Source organism: Pyrgilauda ruficollis, unplaced genomic scaffold (assembly GCF_017590135.1).
Source record: "Pyrgilauda ruficollis isolate IOZ18807 unplaced genomic scaffold, ASM1759013v1 scaffold12, whole genome shotgun sequence".
Lineage (NCBI taxonomy): Eukaryota > Metazoa > Chordata > Aves > Passeriformes > Passeridae > Pyrgilauda > Pyrgilauda ruficollis.
The window spans coordinates 15,634,415-15,657,089 of record NW_024510321.1 but is presented as its reverse complement, the minus strand read 5'-3'; the positions used below and the strand labels follow the sequence as shown (position 1 = coordinate 15,657,089).

General features: G+C 43.9%; 1 protein-coding gene across 1 annotated transcript; it reads left to right on the top strand.

The window, feature by feature from the left end:
• The first annotated feature begins 6,615 nt into the window (after positions 1-6,615).
• Positions 6,616-18,508, top strand: MSRB2 (methionine sulfoxide reductase B2). The gene is made up of 6 exons (XM_041490155.1): positions 6,616-6,826; positions 6,919-7,079; positions 8,053-8,159; positions 9,132-9,208; positions 13,148-13,295; positions 15,767-18,508. Exons 2-6 carry the CDS (start codon positions 6,974-6,976, stop codon positions 15,872-15,874), a joined length of 546 nt encoding a protein of 181 aa, XP_041346089.1. The 5' UTR covers positions 6,616-6,826; positions 6,919-6,973; the 3' UTR covers positions 15,875-18,508.
• The last annotated feature ends 4,167 nt before the right edge of the window (positions 18,509-22,675 follow it).

The window sequence follows — 22,675 nt, the reverse complement described above, 5'->3', positions numbered from 1 at the left end:
CATCCCTAGATTGTCTTCCTGTGTCTGATACTCATCTCTTGTGTTTTCTCATCTACATCCTATTGTGGTTTAACATCAGCCATCAGCCCCACACAGTCTCTCATGCACTCCTCCTCCTGTAAGTGGGGGGAGAGAATCAGAAAATTCAGTTTAATAGGTAAAGCAAAAGCTGCACATAAAGCAAAGCAACACTGGGAATTTACTCACTACTTCCCATGGCCAGGCAAGTATTCAGCCATCCCCAGGAGAACAGGGCTCCATCATGTGTTAACAGTGATGTGGTAAGAAAAACAAACAGAATCGCAGAATCGCAGAAGCAATTGGGTTGGAACAGACCTCTGAGATCTCTGAGTCCAACCTCCAACCAGACACCACCAAGTCAGGTAGACCGTGGTTCTAAGTACCATGCCCAGTCTTTTCTAAACACCTACAGGGAGTGGACCTCCACCAACACCATAAAGGACATCCCTCTGAATGTCCTCCCCCTTTCTTCATCTCCCCCCTGTTTTATATATGGAACATGATGCTGTGTGCTATGGAATATGCCTCTGGTTACTTGGGGTCAGCATCCTGGCTCTGTCCCCTCACAGGTTCTTATGCAACCCCAGCCCACTTGCAGGTGGAGTAAGGAGCAGAAATGGCCTTAGTGCTGTGTAAGAGCTGCTCAGCAGTAACAAACACATCCCCATGTCATCAACGTCTCCAGCACAAAACCAAAACACAGCCCCATACCAGTACTGTGAAGTAAATTAACTCTATCCCATTCAAAATCAGTGCACCTTTTTCTACAGATCAGCAGTTCTTCGTAGTTATAAGAAGGACTTGAACAAAAACCCCCACACCATAGCATGTTTTAAATTCCTTTTTAGTATGAGCTTCTCTGAACAAGGTGCTTTTAGTGACATAGTCTGAAAGAAGATTCCTTAAAGGCCAGGTGTCAAAAAGATATTAAAGAGTCAAAAGGCTTTTCAAAATGTCAAATCATTAGTTTTAATTGGCATTAGGGAACATATTATGAAAGACTGGAGATCTGCTCAGTGTCCCAAGATATAACAGATCTTGGTAATGATACCTAATTTCCAAAGCTGGAGAATTCTCTGACAAATGGGCACTCTTAAGACACAGTTTATCTGTGGTAGATCATACAGAAGAATCACATGCTGTGAGTGCCAGTTTCTTTTCATTACACTGTTTTTTTCTGCAGACTTCTAATGTAAGTGGGTTTAATCCAATATTCACCTGCTATTAATGGGAGCTGCATTACCAAAGAGAGAACTAGTGACTAAAGGTTGGCTCCTAGGCATTAATATGTGCAAAAAAAAGTCAGGGATTGTAAGCCCCAATACTGGGCTATTCAGGTACCAAATTTCTTCAGGAACTCCCAATGACAAGACAGTATCAGGAACTGACAGGGACTTGGACTTTGCAGCACTAGGCCAAATTTAATGTTGGGTCTTAGTAAGTTCCCTGCATGACTGTGTGACATGTGGTACAGGTCTAAAACACAAATAATGTGAAATGCAGGCTGAGCTCAGGATGCAGGGTTCCATGTGCCAAGGATCACACTGGTCCAGTGCTCGGGGTGCCTTCTTCTGAGCAAAACCTCTGGTCAGAAATCTGGAGTTATTTACACAGGGATTACTCTGTAGCATTTATTATCATGGGATAGAGGAGGGATGGGAGTCACAGAATCCCAGAATGGTTTGAATTGGGAGGGCTCCTAAAGATAATTTCATTCCAATCCCCACAGTGGACAGGGACACTAGACCAAGCTGTCCCAAGCACCATCCAACCTGACCTTGAACATTTCTAAGCATGGGACATCCACAGCTTCTCAGGGGAAGCTGTTCCAGTGCCTCATCCAGGGGCTGCCACTGATTCAGTGCATTACTGCCACTTGCTGTGTATTTGCTGACCACAGAAATTCAGTAGTAGAGAGTAGCACAGATTTCAGTCAGGTCCATGCTCAGTTTTGATACTGAAACACTGCTGGAAATCAGGTGTGCTGGGGAGGTATCTTTGCTTGGCACTCAGAAATTAAAGCAATTCACTAACAAATGGGCTAGCAACACCTGGCCTATCAGAATTTTTTCTTGCTAGATGAATGGCAGTATGGTGTAGAAACAAGAGGTTCATGTGAAACCTAGAGCCTGCTCTGATCCTTTCTGTCCTCTTCCTACATGGCAGATATGGACAAAACCATTTACCACTGACTCAGTACACTCTGTCTTTTAAAAAGCTCCTCACCTAAGGTTCCCACATAAGTAGGTTGTCCCCACAGATCTGGCCAGATTTTATATCACATGAAGCTGGAGAAGTTTTTGCTCAGCTCAGAGTTACTCAGATAGGTCCTGGAAAAGAAACCCCAACTGCTGTTCCAGTGGGAGCAAGGTGTGCTGGACCAGACTGTCACCAGGCACTTCATTTTCATGAAATGGAAAACCAGCTCATGCCTTGAGAACAGAATGCTAGTTTTTCCAACAAAAATAAATCTTTGGGGGGCTCACCTAAGAGAGAAGGAAAGGAAGATTCATAGCTTCACTTACATGAATCCCATATTTAAAAATACATCTAAGATGAATGAATGGGAATAAAACTCATTCCAGCAAACCTCATTCCTCAGTAATTCCCATTTGCTGGGAAAAAGCAAACTCTGTTATCAGGGAAGTCACTCTGTGGAAGAGAGTCATTTTCCTAATCAGAATGTGAAGCATGCCCTACTCTTAAATCATTTATATTTTACTTTTTTATGATGCAATCATGAATTAGCTTTTCCTGTGTTTGTAATGAGAGAATAGAACAGATGGTCAGGGCTTAGTTCAGGGTGATAAATCCATTAAGATAACCTACAGAAAGTTGCTGCTATGACAGTTGCTGCCAAATAAGTGTTCATTCAATTTTCTGTTCAGGCTTTGGGTACTGTGTGGAACATCTCAGTTCTTCACTACCTTGGGATAAAAGGGATAAGAAATCATGCACAAATTTGTGTAATGTATTATTACTGTCTATATGGCTCAAGGAACTGGATGGTATGATATAGGGGATGCACAGAGTAATACAGGGAAATAGCCTGGATTCGTTGCTTCCCAGTAGCTACCCCTGAAGATACACATACTCCATACCAGACTGCAGGTCTACTTTTAGCTGAACCAATGGCTCAATTGCAGAGTTCAGTTTTCTATCAAGGAGTGATTGCAAATTCCCATTTAACTTTGAATTCATGCCTTCACTTGTTATACAAGAAATTTCTCAAAGCATTTAGAATCCTAGTATAATTTATACTAGACAGGACCTTTGGTCTAATCCAGCTCAAAGCATTTGTCACAGTAGACCAAACCTCTAGGTCTCTTCCAACTGGAATTATTCTGTTTTATCCTGTCCTGCTCAAATTCCACCCTTAGACTCCAAGAGAAGGCTCCCACTTAAGCTAGCCAACAAATATGACGTATTACTTTCCAAAAACAAAGGCTAGAATAATCAGGTATCCTATAGCTTATGATTAGCAAAAAGAGATACTAAACCATAAAGCAAACAAAGTGAGAAATTGTATGTTAATTATTTCTGATGATGTCTTTGACCTGAATCACATCAGGCTGCTCCATAAATGAATCTAAGCAGAATCCATAGATCAGCTTCAGGGAGGTTCAGATCTGCATTCAGTCTCTGTGTGTCTCTGGAAACCAGCAGTACCCTTTTCCAAGGTACTTTGACACTTCTGTTTCTAATAAATTTTGCCAAAATCCCTTTCCATCATTGGAATTCAGCACCAGGGCACTACCACATATCTTTAGATAGTGCTTCCATGTGGAAACAGTATCTCCATATACCAAGAGCCCATAGTTTCATCACACCTGAGCAGCTAGAGGCTGGCTGTGGAGCTGTATCCAGTCTATTAGTGGAGAGAGAAGACTCTGCTGAGGAAGGATGTGGAGTTCCTGCAGTATCTCCTACAAAAGCATTGAGGGCTTCCGTGGAGGAAACAGAGCTCCCCACTGATACAACCCAGCACTGAAGAGCTTATGCCAGACCCCTGTCCTTCACGGCCCAGGCACCTGGGCACACCTGAGCACCCCTACACATGAGAGGTCCCAGACAAATTGCTGCATGGTGAGCTCCCACGTGTTTCAGTGGAACCACCCCACAGGAGGGGACGTACATTAGGTTTGACAAAGTGAGCAGAGGAAAACTGATTGCATACAAATGCATACAAAATAAAACCACCACAATTTCAGTGTTTTCTTTCATACGTGGTAATGTCAACGGGCTTTATTAACAAATGCTGTGTAAGCAGAGGTTTGAATTTGAACCGGGTTTCTTTTCACTTCTGCACCTCTTTGCTGCCTGGCTGAGTGCTCAGTATCTTCCAGCACAGGCATTACATGGTGCTCTGCTTGTCCCCACAGCCATCAGTCCAGGCAGAGCCTGAGCTGGGAAATGGCTGGAGCCCCAATAAATATTAGCAGGATAGTCTGGGCTAAGACTGCCTCTCTCTTCCCTTCTGCTCTCGCCTACACATGTGATGCTGCTGCTGCCTCGGCACAGAGCCACACTACAGGAGGAGCTGAGGAGCTTCTCCCTATCCACACACGTCTAAAGGGACACTGTGCTTTGGATGAATGACCCTTCCCTGGATGCAGCTTGTGTACATGCTGGAGACAGATGACATTTTAACAATAAATCTGCTGAATTACAACTCAGGGAGAATTTACTTGAAAATTTACATAATGTAGCTAGGGGAGATTTTTAAATGTTTCCTCTTGTGCATAAGGGAGAAAAAAAAATAGGAGGAAAATTAAGTAACAGTTTAATTGGCTTTCAGAACAGTCTATGGGGAGAAAGGCAGGCCGGATGTCTGCCTAGCTACACGGCTTGGTGTGTGCTGTAACCATGGGAGGCAACATTACAGGCATGACAGGACAATGATTTGGTTTTTCAGCACTGAAGATCTGAAAAATGAATTACCTCCAGCTGGGGGGTTGTTTTCCACTTGAGGAAAACCTGTCATGCTGGTTTGGATAACTGCAGGTCAGGCTTCTGTTTCAGGGGAAAATGGAGGATTTTCTCCTGGTCTGCCATGTACCACCTCAAATATGGATCACAGCTGTTGGGATGAATGGGATCTGCCTCTTCCATCACCCCCCTCATTTTAATCAAGGAGTGGCTTGTAATGAACTGGGTAACTGAGAGGATGATGAGGCTTGGGCTGATGAGCCTGATGCCTTGTGCTCCTTCTGCTCCCACTGCCCCCCAGACCCCTACTTCCCTCCTCCAGAATCTGAGGAAAATCGTACAGCAGCAGACCTGTGTTGGTTCAGTTCCCACTGCCTCAAAACTGCTGCATTTTGGGATGGTACCAATAACAGAGACCTGCAAGAAAGATACTGACAGTTCATTTTTTATTTAATTTTGCCTTTAAAAAAAGCACCAGTTAAATCGATGTCAATTACATGAAAACATGCAAGTTTCAGAACTAACCACTTTCTCTCAGCCTCCTTCATTTCTCAGATAATTCAGGGAGAACTCTATTGATTACCTGTCCTCCTCAGGAGAAACACCATCTGAGTGAGATTAAGACCAGGAATGTAAGGGAAATGCCTCTTTTCTACAGCTGAACTGGAGACAGAGGCCGGGAGTGACACCATCACCTGCTACCACTTTCTAGCCCTAAGCCACCTGCCAGAACTGGGGAAGTGTCAGATTGGGTCTCTCCTCACCAAAGGCTCCCTAACCTGCTCCAACTCCCTCCTAAACCATGGCTAAATGACTGATATAAGATGCCATAGGGGCAAGCTAGAAAGTGTATGGAAAGATCACAGGATCATCACTTGCCAAAATGGCTGAACATGGAAAAATGTTGTCCCTCTGCCTATAGCATGGATGCTGCCTTCTGCTACCACCACAGTGGGGTGGCAAAGCCCTCTCCTCCCTGCCAGCAGCACTACTCTCCTAACACCCTGAATCACCGTCCTGAGGACTCACAGGCATCACATCTCCAGGGTTTTTTTCCAGGTACTCTGGCTTCACTCCACCGTGTCTTATTACACAGGACAAAGCCATAAATCAGCCGTGTGCCCTGCTCCCCCCTGCCAGGGGGTGCCGACAGTGAATGCCTTTGGTGCAGTTCTCTTTGGATCCCAGCAGTGATTACAGTGGTGGTCCTGATCAGATGCTGTGTTGTTATCCTCGGCTGCCATGGAATGCACTCTCTTAGGCATAAGGATGCTTCAATACAAATGTGTATATACAGGACTGATCACACAAGACTATTTTTTAGCTTTGATTTTAGAACTAGGCTTGAAGATTTAAACTAAAAGAAAGTAAACTTATTACTAGCTTTGTTTATTATTAGCATCATTATTAGCTTTGTTATCCAATGTAATCAAAACACTTCCTTCCCCATCCTTCTGAAATGATGAACTAATTCCAAATCAGAAATGAAACTATTGGAAGAAAAGCAGACAGTAGCATTAAGGCTTAACCTAGAAAACTAACTTGTGTTTAGGTCTACCTTTTAAGGACGGGCTGCCAAACTAACAGACGTGTCCTATTACAGGTATATTTATAGGCCAAGCCAAGGCAGCTGTGACTGCAAATCACCGCAGGAAACCAGGAAAGCCTCAGATGGCACAGCTCCTTCGCCATTCCTCGATCCACAGCGCTGACAGCAATGCCTGTAACACACATCCAGGGCAGCAAGAGCGCTTTTGCATGCAAGTACCAGACCTGTTCTCCTTAAAAACAACCTAGAATAGCTGCAAGCAAATGTCTCAACAGGATTTTTTTATGTTCACGGCTGCAGCGAGTGTTCGTTTTTGAGCTGCTCTCGGTAAGAAGTGATTGAAACATTTACCTGCAAACGCTGCATCGGCATTTAAGCGGGTGCTTTGCTCATTGCTTTTATGAGGTCTGATTCTTTAGGTGGAACGCAGGGATTACACACAGCCGGAATCCTGCCCGGTCCCGCCCCGCCGCTATGGCGGCTCGTCCGCTCGGGAGGATGCTCGGGATCCGCCGCCTGCTCCTCCCGCTGCGCTCCGCGCCGAGCGCCGGCTGCGCCCGCGCCGCGCACAGGGACACAGGTACCCGCCTGGGAACGGGGAGCATCCCGTGCTCGCCGTCTTCCGGCCACTTAGGAAGGGCTGCGTTAGCATGCTGTAGGGTTTTGTCTTTAACTGGCAGGCTAAGCTCTAGGTTTTTTGGTTAAACTATCATTTTCAAATTAATTTTCTCCTGCCCTCTTTCCCCGCCCCCAGTCTCACCTCTACCTTGCAAGAGATTAATTTGGGCAAGCGTTCATTCCTCAGGAGCTGATTGTTTATCAAGGATCTTGTGCTGATGGGAGATAGGCTGGGAGGTGGTTCCCCACCTCAGACTTTATTATTAGGAGACTATTAAACTATTTTACTCCCTGTTTTTCAGCCAGTTTATTAGTTCTTTGTCAATCCCATACCATCACAAGTGTTCTTGGTGTGTACAGACTCACAGGATACGTTGCTGGAGGTTTGCACCATGATGGGTGACTTCTGCTCTGCTGCTGTGTGTCTCTCACTTAACTATGGCCCCATTTCTCTTGGGCTGTAGCTGTTGCTTTTTTCCAGTCCTCCTTCTTAGCACTGCTTTTCACTGGGACCTATGGAAGTTGCCAGTGTTCCACAGCCCACAGATGAACATAACTTCTGGTTTCTGAGGGTTTCCAAGTGGTTTGCCAAACCTTTTAGTGCTATCCAGGGATGAAGGAGGAGCGCTGGCAGACCAGCAGTTATCCAGAGCCAGGGCAGAGGCAGTGCTGGGAGAGTGGGTGGTACCTGGGGTCAGAGGTGCCCATTTCCTTTACAAGCCTTCCCAAGTGGTTTGCTGGAGCTGCTCTCTGGATGTAGCACATGAAATGGAAAGCAGATGCAAAGTCCTGCATGTGGCCCTGCTCATGCCCCTGAACTGCCCTCTGTGCTTTGTCTGTACCCATAGAAACTTTTGGAGAACTGAGATGATGATGGAAAGCATCAATGGAATCTAAGCTATCTTACTAAGTTACCTTTCTATATCTAATTGAAGACACAGACCCCCTCACTAAACAAGCTGAAGCAGCTGCTGCTACAGACTGGAAAAAAAAATTGACTCCGGAGCAATTCTATGTTACACGAGAAAAAGGAACTGAACCGGTGAGCAAAAGTGTTAATGCTGTCCAAGGGTGAGCCATCTCTCTGCCTGCTGGGCACAGAAAAACCTGCCCTGGGGAGCTGTCACCACTCAGTTTCTTCACAGGATTCCCCTGCCTTCCTGTGGATGAAAGTTAGACTCAACATACGGAACAGGGTGGATTTTGTTCTGACCCAGGCTGTTTTGCAGATGAAAAACATTCTACATTCTTTTCATATTTTATTGGGTTTTTTTTTTTCTGGGATACTTTCCTGCCAGATCAACTGTTTGTGTGGTGGGAGTAGAGGCCTGTCTGGAGGATGGGGAGATCCTCAGATATTTTTATCCTGTAGTCTCTTTTTTATGATCATGTGTAGATTAGCCATGGAAATCTTAAACATAGTGCTCCCTTCAGGAGATGGGTTCTCCCTCGGGTGCCAGATCACCCACCCACATGTCCCCACGTTTCCTCCTTCTGTGAAGGAAGCTGTGTAGCATTGTGGGTGGAGTGCTGGCTGTCCCTAGCCCAGAGACAGGACTTCTGCACACATGGAGCACATACCATGTGATCTGTGCCCACATCCATATCTGTAAAATAAGGATCCCAGTACCAGACCTGCAGGAAGGAGGAGAGTCTCTTTGTAAAGCCACTTTAAAGTTGTGGTAGTCCATAGCAGAGCCCTGGCCTTTGGGATCCTGCACATTTCACCAGCTTCTTGGAGGTCACGACTCCATGCTTGGTACCTGGATGATTTATGAATCTGACTGGTCTCAAAGTTTGTGGGGGTAGGGAGTAATCTTCACTACTAGCCCAAAGGCATCCTCCCCTTCATTTTTTCAGGCTGCTAATGTTTGTTCTTCAAAGCCCCCCTGCAAAGCCTTCTTTTTATGGTTTTTCTCCTGTTTTGAATCTGATTCCTACATGCTTCTTCCAGATGGTGAGCTTTTAAAGACCTACATTATTAACTTCTCTTTTTTCCTTCCTATTTTGAAAGCCATTCAGTGGGATCTATCTGAATAACACAGAACCAGGAATATACTGCTGTGTGTGCTGCAATGCCCCCCTCTTCAGGTAACATCCTCTGGATTTCACAGCATCTTTGTGACAGGATGATTGTGACAGGGAGGGCAACATCTTTCCATGAATGGCACGGAAAGTGTTGGTCAGAAGAACAACCCCTTGGTGCCCAAGTGCTGTGTGTAAGTCTTCCAGGATGCCTGTGGTGACACAGATACACGGCATGCCTTTTCCTTGAGCTGATGCGGATTGCCAGTGGCCAGCACACAGCTGTCATGCTGTAGTCTGCCTGTTTCTCTTGACACACTTCTTTTTAGTTGATAATAATTCCCTGTTTAAGAGGTCCTTAAGCCACAAGCTGCTGCAAAATGCATGTATTTATGCATGAGTATCACTGTGTGTTTATTCTTGTGCTCCTCCATACTCATCTTCTGTCACTGGTGCTGCTGGGCTGGAGAGACCTTGGTCTGTCCTTGTCTACTGTTGTGATAGTCTCATTGCTGGGTCCCTCACACTGCAGTTGAGACCTTCTCTTCACCCCCACCCCCTCCTTGTTCCTTAAATTAAATTCCACTATTCTTGCCTTTTTGGTTACATCTACTTTTTAAAGCCTGGCTGCAAATGATTGCACAGTTAACCTCTGTGCTCTTTACAATACTGTATATATTTTGCAACTTCATTTATGTCTAAGTAAAAGGAAAGAGAGTGCCTTGGAGAAGGATGTGCAGAGGGTGTTCTGTTCTCTGTAACTGAACCAGGAAAGACAGTTTCTCTTACTTTTGGTCTAGAAAATAGCCCTTATTTATTCCCAGCTGAGAATTGAATGAAATGTGGCTGATTTAAAGTATGAATCACAGATCAGAACTTCAAATTGGATGCTAAGGATCAAGAAATCTGGATAGTAAGAAAGGAGGGGAAAATGTAATGGATGTATTGAAAATAAATTTAAACTAAGCAATTACATTATAATTGTGTACAATTCGTTTTCCTTTGGCCAAGTGCAGAAAACTATTGTTATGCAAACATGTATTTCCTTAAATGTATAATTTTCCATAGAGGTTTGCTTATGAATACTTATAAATAAATTAATTTCTGATGTTAGCTCAGCATTACAAAACATTCTGAAGAGAAATATAAAACCTAAAAACACATCTGGAAAATTCAGATAAATTAGAGAAATTGTAAAGTACTAGCTGTGGAAGAGTTCCTTCCATTCCTTCAGGTTTTCCTTCAATTTCCGCACCTTTTATATTAGACAATTGATATTGTCAGGCCAACATGAGGAGAGACAAACACTGGAGGGAATTGCTTCTGTTGTTAAACTAGTAACAAAAGCAATATAACCAAACAGTCAGGCTGCCCTTTGCACTATCCAGCTCTCAGAGAATATAAGCACTTTTCTTTGCAGCACAAGATAATGCTAAGCCTCACAGATAAAGAAGGCCAAACTTTTGGAAAAAAAAAGGCTTGTAAGAAAAAAGAAAACTATTAAATGTGAAAAATCGCCTGAAAATATATTTTCCATGGAGATGTTATGCTATGAAAAACACAAGCAATGAGGGGGAGAAGTGGTATTGGATAAGAGATTCATTCACCGTATTTATTTCCTAGTCCATTAAAAATGTTCTTGTGCAATTTTGGTTTTTTCAAATGCATTAGATCATTAGCTACAGGTAAACATGAAGTATTTCTTCCTTTCTTTGAAACGTGTGTATACATTTAAATCAGAATTTAGTACCTTCTGCTACCAAATATACATTTGAAAGAGTTGAAAATACATGGAACGAACCCCTAACCTTTATAGATAGCAAATTGTGGTGCTTTAATGAAATCTCAAACCTTCATCAAACCATAAACCTACAGCTGAGATTCATACAGCAAAAAGCACTTTTTTAGAATTATCTGGATTGCATCCAGGACGACTGAAACAGGGATCAAAGTAAATGACATGTGCTGGAGGAATGGTGTGTCGAGGTCTAATCTAATGCATATGTTTAGGGAAAGTCCATTTATCCATAAATTAAGTAGTGAAATACTTCAAAGGACAAATATGATCTTGAACAGCAATATTTTTGGGTACTAAAATGTTTCTATTAGGGAATCTAAGTGACATTACTCTTAATAAAACCACACAGAGACCATTTCTGTTGAGAGCTAGTTTAACAGCTCAAAAGATTGTTCCTTTAGCAGTGGAAAACATCTACAATAAACTTAAGTATTGTGAGTGGCATGTAAGGGACAGAGTCAGTCAGGGTCAGATGCAAAACCCCCACAGTATTAAAGACCTTCCTTGACTCTGTGGGTTTTCAAAGAGGATCTTTTTATCTATGTGTGAATAAACATAAGGATTCCTGTGTCAAAAAAATTAAGAGTTGTGATGAAAAAGAAACTCAGCAGATGTATGTCAGGGAAGCTCAGAAGTCATGCATGGGTATGTGTCCCCCAGGCCATTCTTGGGGACTCTGTGGCTGGTAGGGACAGTGTTCATGTGGTTTTGTGGCAGGGAAAGCAGGGAGTCTTGAGCTGGAAAGAAACAGGCCTGGAGCCCTAAGGACCTTGATGTACAAACACAGAGTCTGCAAACTGCATTTGCTTCAGAGCAGGCTGCTCCTGTGCTGTGTCCTATTTCTTTCCAGTTTTATGGAGAGGAGGGGAAGGAGAACATTTCTCATGGCTGTCTGTGTGTTGATGTAAAGGACTAAGCAACAGCCCACACAAAAACTAGACTTTGGTCATTCTGTGCTAGTAAATCTTCTATTTCCACAGCTGCATTACTCAACGACAGCCTTGTACAGATGATTATAAAAATGCTGACTCATGCACTGTTCTTTGGCTTGGATTTTTTAAGCTTTTTGTCCAGTTTGTTTGCCTTATCTTTCTAAAAGGCACTGCAATTAAGATTTTCAGATTTTTCTTCGCCATGTGAACAACCTACCAAAATATACATGATATATATTACTTGGTTTGGATATATATATGCTTGGTTTTAAATTCTGTCATAACTAACCTTTCAATCCCTTGATGAAGAGCTGCTAGTGGTGCTGATGTCTCCATTCACCACTAGATGCCAGTAAGAGCATTGGGTTTGCAAAACTGGGGAAAAACCATGAGAAATTGTGAGGAAATGGTTGTGGTGAGTCTCCAGACCACTAATCTGAGAAGTATGTGAACCTATCTTAATTTCTTGTTCTAACTCATGCTAGATCCCTCTTTAATAAGAGAAGGTTCGTATTGATGTCAAAGCTTGCAAACCAAAGGGTTTATCTCATTTCTGTACCAAATACCTAAAATGTCTTTTGATCATATTTGCCAACACAGTTTAGGTTTTAATGTGCAGCTAAACAGTGTTGGTCACCCTGGATGTTAACAGGAGGCACCCACAAGCTGACAGTCTGTTGTGCTGTTTCCTATGGCTGTGGTTATCTCTTGGGAAAAGGAGATCTTTGTGCTGTGAGGATTTGTCGTAGGTTGATCGATGGTTTGAGCGGGGCTCTGTTTGATTTTCCAAACCAGCTTGATGGCTGACTGCAAGACAAAGCCTCTATCATCATCAGGCACGAGCCTGGTCTGGTGGGCCAGCCCAGCCTTTGTCTATTCTTCATTTCTGCTTGTAAACTCTCTTGTCTGAGATTGCTGGATTGAGCCAGGCTTCAAACTGCAGCTCTGTAGGTGTAATTCAGCTAAACACTATAGCATAATGTTAGTATAGCATAGTTGTCAGAAAAAAAAGCCCTTTTCTAAGCTTTATAAAATACCAACCTGACACTGAAATAGAAGCAGTGAGACAAAATCTCCTGTTGTGAGCTGATTGAGAATTCCCTTTGGGAAAGAGTTTCCAGCACAGTTTGATGCCAATGAGAAAACTTCTCCTGTGCCAAAATATTAATATTGGTACAACACAGGAATGAGGGGAGAAGCCAAAGTTCTTAATACAAGCAGACTCTTTTGTAACATTTCTGTTATTAACTAAGAAGAAGATCTGCTTTCCAATAGCTCAGAGAAGAAGTACGATTCTGGGACTGGGTGGCCATCTTTTTCTGAGGCTTATGGTACTCGTGGCAGAGATGAAAGTAATACCAATATTGTGAGACGGCAAGATAACTCACTGGGGTCAAGAAGAACTGAAGTTGTCTGCAAACAGGTATGTTTGTTTTGGAGATGATACACAAAGACACAAAACTTAGCAGATATATTTTCTTTCTGCCCATGAATGAATCCACCTAAACACAACAGTGAGAATTAAGAGTATCACTGAGGCCATTCTTTCTCAGTCTGAGCTGAAGAAATGTATGTGAGTGGGGAAAGCAATTGTGTATGTATAGCCAAAGGCTGGAGCTTACACAGAAAATTTACTCAAGGTGTGCTGCAAGGTGTGACAAGAGATGGTAGAAGAGGCTCTGAGATAGGGTCCATGCATTTGGCCCATCACAGGGACAGTTCTTCCTCATTCAGCCTTGCTAAGTATTTGCGATAGATGTTCTTAAAATATTCAGAGATTGAGACACCAGCCCTTGAAGCTGTTTGCAGCCATTACCATTTGCCCTGAATCTCCACAGCTATTTTCTGTGGATTCTCTTGTTTCACAGAAGCTTCCCTTCTATTTTTTTCTAGCTATTTTGACTCCCTCAGTCATCTCTTTTCTAGACTAGAAAGTTATAGTTCCTTCAGCTGTTCCTTTTTATGCAGTGCTTTTTAGTGTGCTCACCATTCTGTTGCTCTGTTTTGCATCCTTCCCAATCGACCCTTTTCCTTCTTGTAGTAGAGTGCAAGGTTGCACACAGCACTGCAGCTGGGCCCAGCCTGCAGCAGGGGTTAGAGGCTGTTCAGGTGTGTTAGAAATGGTGTTCCTGCCCTTACACCTTTACATTTCCACAGACCATATTACACAGATAGGTATTTCTTTTGGAACCTGCTGTAACACCCAGGTTCTTTTTCTACGCAGCTGCCACCTTTAACCATTTCTTCCCAACCCTGAATCTGTTTTTTACTTCTGTTAAGGTATAAAAGTATGCAATTGAATTTAATGAATTGCATCTTGGATTTGGGGTTTTTTAATGTCTCTGTGTGTCTGTTTTTGTAAACTGTTAAGATTGTTAAAGCTGTCCTTCAGTCTGCTTGCAGTAGGCTTAGGTACATCTGCAAATGTAACAAGAATTTGCTGCAGTCCATTATCTCAGAAGAGTTCACATTTGCAGCCATATGCAGCAAGCACCTTCAAGAACCCCAGCTGAAGACATTCCAATTTAATAATGTCACTGATAGCTATACTGTGTCTAATATTTTCATGTCAGTAATTTGAGAGGGAAATCCTCAGTTGATCTGTGAGAATGACCTACAGTGATTTATTAACTTGACATTTTCATGACATATTGAGATGTTTCGTTCCTCTCATTTATTTCCTATACTTTCTGGCAATAATATCTTTTGACTTTCTCTTCTGGGATCTTCTTGTTTGGGGGCAGATACTTGCCCACTGACAAGATGTGATTCCTTGTCACTCCCCAGGACTTTCCCACTCACAGAACTCAACAGTGATGTAATCATGAAAGTTTCTTAATTCAGGATAACACAGTAATAATAATGTTGGTCCATAATTCCAATTATAATAATGCAGTGCCAATGGTTTCTGGTCACCAGCAGTGCTCCCCAGGGCTCAGTGCTGGCACCACTTGTGTTTAATATCTTTATCAAGGATCCACATGAGGGCATCCAGGGCACCCTCAGTCAGCCTGCAGACACACCGGGCTGGGTGGGAGTGTTGAGCTGCTGGAGGGCAGGAAGGCTCTGCAGGGGGAGCTGGACAGGCTGCACTGATGGGAGAGGCCAGAGCTCTGAGGTTCAACAAGGCCAAGTGCCTGGGCCTGCTCCTGCCCTTGGCTCACAACAACCCCTGCAGCTACAGGCTGGGGCAGAGCGGCTGGAAAGATGCCTGCAGGAAAAGGTGCTGGGGGTGCTGGTCAACAGCAGCTGAACATGAGCCTGAGAGTGCCCAGGTGGCCAAGAGGCCAATGGCATCCTGGCCTGGAGCAGCAATGCAGTGGCCAGCAGGACCAGGGCAGTGACCATAACCCTGTACTCAGCACTGGTGAGGCTACACCTTGAGTTCTGTGTCCAGTTTTAGGTCCCTCAATTCAGGAAGAACATTGAGGTGCTGGAGAGAGTCCAGAGAAGGGCAGTGGAGCTGGGGAAGGGTCTGGAGCACAAGTCTGATGAGGAGAAGCTGAGGGAGCTGGGGATGCTTCTCTTGGAGAAGAGGAGGCTCAGGGGTGACCTTATCACTCTCTACAACTGCCTGAAAGAAGGGTGCAAACAGGTGGGGATTTGGCTCTTCTCCCAGGCAGCTGGAGACAGGACAAGAGAACATGGCCTCAGGCTGGATGTCAGTGGGAATTTCTTCATGAAAAGGGCTTTTAAGCTTTGGAATGGACCGCAGAGGGAGGTGGTGGAGTCACCATATCTGGAGATGTTCAAGAAACCACTGGACACGGCAATTAGTGCCATGGTGGTGATCAGTCAAAGATGGGCTCTATGAATGAGAGGTGTTTCCCAACCTAAATGATTCTGTCATTTTATAGCAATACAATAATAAAATGGTAATAATTTCTGTTGCAGTGTGATGCCCATCTAGGCCATGTGTTTGATGATGGACCCACACCTTCTGGGCAGAGGTTCTGTATCAACAGCATTTCATTAAACTTCAAACCAGGTTCTGGTCAGTGAGAAGTGACTTCCTCTGGCTTGCAGAACATTCTTTCTCTGCTCCTACAGCATGCTTGTAGAAAACTCTCATGCTTTTAACATAGAACTCAAATTTTAGTATTTATGCTGTAGTAGCTTTGTTTTCCAGCTGTTATCATTGTTGATAAAATACATATTTTTGTTTTAACTCTTTGGCAGTCTGTCTTTTCATGGTTAGTGTGGTGTGTTGATCTGCTTATTGTATATTTTAATTAAAAAAAAAAATCTGTGCAATAGTTCACATTTGCAGCTATCATCATTAATTGTATTGAGGCTGCTGAAATGAGGTGCTCTCCTGAACCTGACTGCTTATTCTGAGCAGTAGTTGTGGCACTCAGGAACACAGATGTACATGGCTGATCATGGTAAACTTATACTTCTATAAAATCATCATATCCTTCTAAAGGGAAGCAAAAATAACATGAATCTTCAAATAAGGTCGGAGGGTTTTTTTCCCCCTGATGTGAGAGACCCTTAGCTGAGCCAAGTGACTTTGCTGTGAACCCATAAAAGCAAAGTCCTGAAGGAGGACCTAATTAAAACTGTTTTAGGCAATGGAACCAGTGGAGACATGAAGTCTTTCTTCTTTTAAATCAATTATTTTGATTCTGTATCCAATAGCAGAGTAGAAATAGGGTTTGCTCCAGAAACTTCTCTTACAGCAATTATATGATAATAATGTAATGATATGTATAATATTTTCAGTTTTCTGTTATCACTTGTGTATTTCAGAATCCAAAAATAAAAATCAATATGGAGTTTACTGTATTTGGGGGAAATAAATCGTCATTAAAAAAACAGGCTTGGTAAAGTGTTGCTTTTGATGCCTTGTCTGTTCTTCCATGTACAAGTTTGTAAATACTTCTGCATTCTCCCAAACACTGTCATTATGGTTTGCCCTAAAAGCGAAATAAATCCTATGTCTGTTAAATTGAGCTTTCCTTCCTTCAGAATTTTTTCCAGAGAAAATAATCTGTGACTCAGAACATCAGCTCCACTAAACTGGCTGGGTTTAAATGCTTCCCTGCTGAGAGTTACTAGGCAACATCTCATTTGGCTTTACCTATAACAGCCTGTTTCCACTCTCCCCACTTTGGTTGCCTCAGTGATAAAAAGGGTGTGTTCATTTACTAGTGTAGTCTTAAAGCTGTTTAATGTATTCAGAAAATTAGACCTCCACTGCACGGAATTTATTTCTGCTCCTTCCATCTTGGAGCTCTGTGGTTTTTCATTCTCCTCTGCTTTCTACAGGGGAACTCTGCAATTCCCTGACATCATAACTCTCCAAATCCAAAAACATCATAGAAACAATGATCACTACAGCCAACCTAAACCAGAATGGCACAAAGCCCACCAGGTGTGGAGGTGTGAAGCAGCATGAGTGAAGGCAGCACTTGGTGCTACTGATTTTATGCAGTGTCTCAGCTGGTGCCAGTCCCATTGCCATCAGAGGTGTCTGTTAACAGCACTAACACTGCTTGCTGTGCCTGTGCTGCATCATGCTCTGCCTCTCAGAGCAGATGCATCACCCACTGTATTTTCTGTCTGCTCTGGCCAGGCTGTGCGCGCCCAGCCTGCTCAGGTCTCTGCTCTCAAGGGTCTTCACAGGTTGTACAGAAATCAGTCTTTGCTCCATCTGAATTCACGTGCCCCCTTATCCTGATATACGTTCACCCACTTTTTGTATGTTTCTTTGTCTTAAAATCTATTGCACAGCAACTGAAAAGGTTATTTGACCTCTAAAGGCATTCTTTAGTCAGGCAGCCTTCTCTCCTCTCCTTGTGTTTCCTAACAGGAGAGGGTTCTCTCATAAAAAGGGAAAAAAGAGTGCCATTTGGCTGGGATACCAATGGAAATGCTCCTCATTTCTGCAAGTGGCCTAAAGTAGAACAGAACTGGCAAAATACCTGTTTTTTTCCTGTCCCTAGAGATTCCAGGTCTCACTGACAACTTTTACAGATGAAAGTGCCATGCAAACAAAACAGACCGTGAAGCTGATGAAACGTCAGCTGTGGTTTGCACAGACCTACGTGCAAACCACACTCAGTTTAGTACCTTGGATGGGTGGACATGGTTGGTGGAGACCAGCTCTTAGTAAACTGGCAAGTTAGTACCTCTCCTCACAGAGGGAGCTTGCCAGAGCAGAGAGCACATTTATTTCACACCTACAAAGATCATTGTATGCTAACCCCTGTTTGGGGTTAGCAGCAGCTGGTGCCTCCTCACTCATGGAGCAGGGTGACCTGAGGAAGGAGTCCTGGAAGGCCTCAGTTCAGCTTGTGCAGTGTTACTGGTACATAATCACATGAACAGATCCACAGGTCCAAGAGCAGCACCTGCCCTGCACTACCCTGGTATGTCACCAAGCAAACACAGCGAGGCCCCCACTGAGGGGGAGGCAGACACTGAGATAAGCAGCCTTGTTCTGCTTCATGTCAAACAGGGGAAAAGGGGAAAAACTGACCACATGTGTGAAATCAGAGCAATGGTACATCACCTTTCAGTGCAATGTAAACTTATGGACACTTGGGATCTCTGACCAAAAGCTCTTTGGGGCAGTGCACTTCATTATCTTCTGTGTCTGTGGTACCAACCACACCAGGACAGATCCAACTAAAGGCCCAAAGTGTTATAAGATCCTTAAAAATAAAGACCAATAATAATGGAAGGCATTATCAAGGAGTATCATAGACTACAAGAATTTCCTCATGTATCTGCAATTACTTTGTTCCACCATAATGAACAAAGAGCAGTTGCTATTCTGAGTGGAATATACTCTGCCAGGCAACTGCAGATTTATGTTCCATTCTTCATATCTGAGGAGTTTTTACCATGCTTATTTCATTAATTTGCTTCAATGCTGATACTTTTTATTCCATTGTGGTTTTAAATAGCCTGTTTATAAATCCTAATTGAGATTTCTACATAATTCTTAAGGGATTTTTTACATATTAAATAAAGTATTTAATGACTTTTTCAGTCTTTACAGCATCTCTACAAGGCAAGTAACTATTCCTTCTTTTGCTGAGGGAAAACTTGATGAGAAAAATTTATTGATTTGCTCAAGACTTCAAATTAAATTTGCAGCCAAGCCAGAATTAGACTCTGCATGGCTCATGACAGCATCCATATCTGCAGACCCTACTTTTTCAAGGCTTGTCTTTTTAATTGATTAGGGGGGAGAGCATGTCTATTGCCAAAAAAGAGAAGGTAAACTTAGTATATGTTTTCCAGCTATGATATTAAAACCAAGTCTAAGCCAACACGGGCAACTTGGCTCATAAAGAGAAACTTGACCTCTTTCTCAGAGCAAATGTGATAAGGGCTTGGTTAGAAATTATAGAATAAAAAAGAAGGGAAATGGGAAAGAAGGAGCAGGTTACTCTTATGTTACTATAAATTTCACTCAGAAGAAAATCAGAATGGGCAGAAATCAAAATGCCCATTATTTTAGCCATGTATCCACAGAATTGTAGTGATGCTCTTTTCTACTGCATCATGCTGCAAATCATTTGGACTATTTTTTATGCTTGTGGACAGCCTAGTTTGGTCAGAACAAGAAAAGGAGACTATTGTCAGTGCAAATATCGTATTTTTGTCACCCCTAAATATCTCCAGCATAAGGTGGCTCAAGAGATAGCCTGCATGAGAAGGGACTGGAAAAGTCTCAGCTTGAGTTTTTCTTTTTTTCTGAGTATTTAGCTGGTACTCCTAAGCATGTTCATATTTTCTGGTCTTAAACCTTGGCTCTACTGCGTATAAGAAATAAATCCTGTGACATGACTCCACTGCCTCCTCTTTCTTTCACTTTATGAAGTTTTGCGCTGGGCAGTGAAGTGTTTTAAACCACACTCCAGGGCCTGCCCCACCTCCTGCCATAGCCGAGCGATGAGCTGATGGTAACGCTGTGCTCACAGCATGTCAGGTACTGCTCAGCGCCCGGCACCCTCGTGCATTTCTTTCACAGCTCTTCGCACACAAACGCTGGCCCGCCCCAGCCCTTTGAGGTAGCGGTGAGCCACACGCCACAGAATTGGAAGCTGAGGGACAGCTGTGGGAAGTGACTCGCCCACAGTCCCCTGGGGCAGGGCAGGGAAATCTGATTACAGAATAGGGTTCTCAAAAGCTCTCCAAGTGTGAGCTGCTGCCAAAATTCACAAAGGCAAAGCAGTTTAAAAAAGCAAAGCGCCTTATTGAAGAAGTGCCCAGATTTTTTCAAGACTAAAAGAATTTGTCTCAAGGCAGGTGTGTCCATGGGGACTGGTTTTAGTAGCACTGAGGAATTTGTGTGGAAGAGATTGGCAGCTTGCCATAGGGCAGAAGAAAGAGAAATGCATGCCCATTATTGCACTCCCTTTTACTGTCTTTTTTCTTGTGGTGTTACTTATTTTCTGTTGCTTTGTGGTATTCTTCCTCGCTCCTCCTCCCTGGGTTCTGGCTTTCTTGACTGCACTCACCCTTTCCTTGTGCCTGAGCCCTCCTATCTCCGCACTCGGTTCGCTGCCCTTGGAGCCCGAGAGATGAGCGAGCACTCGGTGCTGCAGCCGCGTCCGAGTCGGCAGCGCCCTGCCCGTGCCGGGGGGACTGCGGGGATCCGGCCGGCAGGCTCCGGGCTCGGGTCCCCTGCAGGCCCCGGGGATCGGATCCCCTGCAGGCCCCGGGAAATGGATCCCTGCAGGCCCCGGGGATCGGATCCCCTGCAGGCCCCGGGGATCGGATCCCCTGCAGGCCCCGGGGTCGTGTCCCCTGCAGGCTCGGGGCTCCGATCCCTTGCCAGAGCAGACCTCGACTGTGCTCATTCTGCTCACCTGCTTTGCACACACAGTTTGACAACATTTACAAAGCGACTTCCAGAAAAACTCATCAAGGGCAGAGGAGTTTCCCTGCAGGCCCCGGGGATCGGATCCCCTGCAGGCCCCGGGGATCGGATCCCCTGCAGGCCCCGGGGTCGTGTCCCCTGCAGGCTCGGGGCTCCGATCCCTTGCCAGAGCAGACCTCGACTGTGCTCATTCTGCTCACCTGCTTTGCACACACAGTTTGACAACATTTACAAAGCGACTTCCAGAAAAACTCATCAAGGGCAGAGGAGTTGCCACAGAAATCAGGAGAAAGATGGTAAAAAAGTCATAAGGGATTCTTGCACAGCCTGCTTCATTCAGAAAACAAGGGCTGTGCTGCCCTGTTGTACTACTGATGCACGAGATGTAGAAATGTAGACCACAACCAGGTAATCTTTGCTCGGGTGTCATTTGTGGAAGATCAAAAGATGGATCCAGACATCTTGTAATAGCAGGAAAAGGAACAGGAAAGAACAGCAACTGTTGCCCAGCTTCTAAGGAAGAGGCAAAGGCAACACAGAGCAAGGTGCTGGAGTCAGGGACAACAAGAATTTGTGTTTTCCTTTTCAGAGGAGTCAGCACTGAAAGATGATGACACAGCTGGTGGATGTCAGCTGAAGAACTGTCTGTGAGCTCTCAGAAATGGGAGAGCTGAGATCAGTCTTCCCTGGTGTGAAAGTCTCTTGGGGATAGTTCTGACGGAGACATGGGATGCCTATGCATTTCCTGGGATTACTGAAGGAGAAAGCCTTGTGAAGGGCTAGGATATGAGCAGTGCTAGAAGCAGGTGTTCATGCTTGGGAAGTTCAGGAGACTGACCTCACTGTTAATCAGAATACCAGGTGCAAAATGAACCCGCATACATTCAGTGCCCCAGGAATGACCCTCTCCCAATCCAGAAAATGTTCCCTCCCTATTTCAGGCTTTAGATTTTACCTCTTAGTCCTGGGCCTCTTCTGAATGCACTTGGGTTCACGCTTGGATCCATTATGAACAAAGATTGTTAAACCTTGTCATGTACAATATGTCTAGCTGGAATTTCCTTAGGCCCCCAGAGAAGGAAAAAAGGGGCTTCCATGACACTTCTCCTTGGCAATAGCTAAAATAGCCTCTGCCTCTGGGCTTAGTCTGTAAGAAGGGCATTTTCCAAAACTGGATCACATGTAACTTTCTATGACCTTGTAGTCTTCACTTAAGTTTCATGAATGAATCTCTATTAAAAGCAGGGGGTAAATGTTTTTCCTTTGTCCCTCTTTCAGTTTACAAATTTGTCTTCTCCTATAGCCAGCTGTTAAAAGATTGGTTCTGCCCCTGCTTTCACCTTTCCTGTTTTATCAGCTGAGACGTCAAACTGAGGGCCTGACCACTTGGTGTTAAAGATCCATGGCTTTTTTTGTAAGGCAGTGGCCTGGCCAACTCTCTAAATGCTGCCTTGTCTTAAAGTTTGAGTTAGCCTCTCATACCCTAAATCACAAGGCATCGTTGCCTTGAGCAATGAACAGCTTCTCTCTCCTAATTCAGAGATGACAGCAGTTAAGCAATAGGTGAAAGAAACTGCATATTTCTGGTGTATGAGCACTGCTGAGAGGCTTGATTCTTTTAGCTCTTGAAAATTGTTTGACTTGTGCCGATGAAAAGGGCTGTAGAAATACTTATGATGGCTTATTATTTTGATCCTGTTGCTATTTTTATTTCTATTACCTCTGTGCCAATTTTTCTTTTCTGCAGAATTTTATCTTCTTGCTCTACACCTGCCTCACAAATAGTCAGAAGCTGCCAATTGATAAATGTTGGAGGAAGTAGATGAATTTCTCTTCCCCAAAGAGACAATCAAACTGCTCCGCTCCACCCATACCACAGTATTTAACCAAGTCCCCTAAGCACACCTCCACAGATAACTACAGCTGATCAGAGGTGTACAGCTGTGCTTGGGATGACTTCCCAG

What these genes read in the sequence shown, in the direction of transcription:
- MSRB2 (XM_041490155.1), top strand. Translation starts at nt 6,974, where the DNA reads ATGGCGGCTCGTCCGCTCGGGAGGATGCTCGGGATCCGCCGCCTGCTC. An exon ending in CGCCGCGCACAGGGACACAG is followed by an intron (nt 7,080 to 8,052) that starts GTACCCGCCTGG and finishes ATCTAATTGAAG; the next exon opens with ACACAGACCCCCTCACTAAA. An exon ending in TGCAATGCCCCCCTCTTCAG is followed by an intron (nt 9,209 to 13,147) that starts GTAACATCCTCT and finishes GCTTTCCAATAG; the next exon opens with CTCAGAGAAGAAGTACGATT.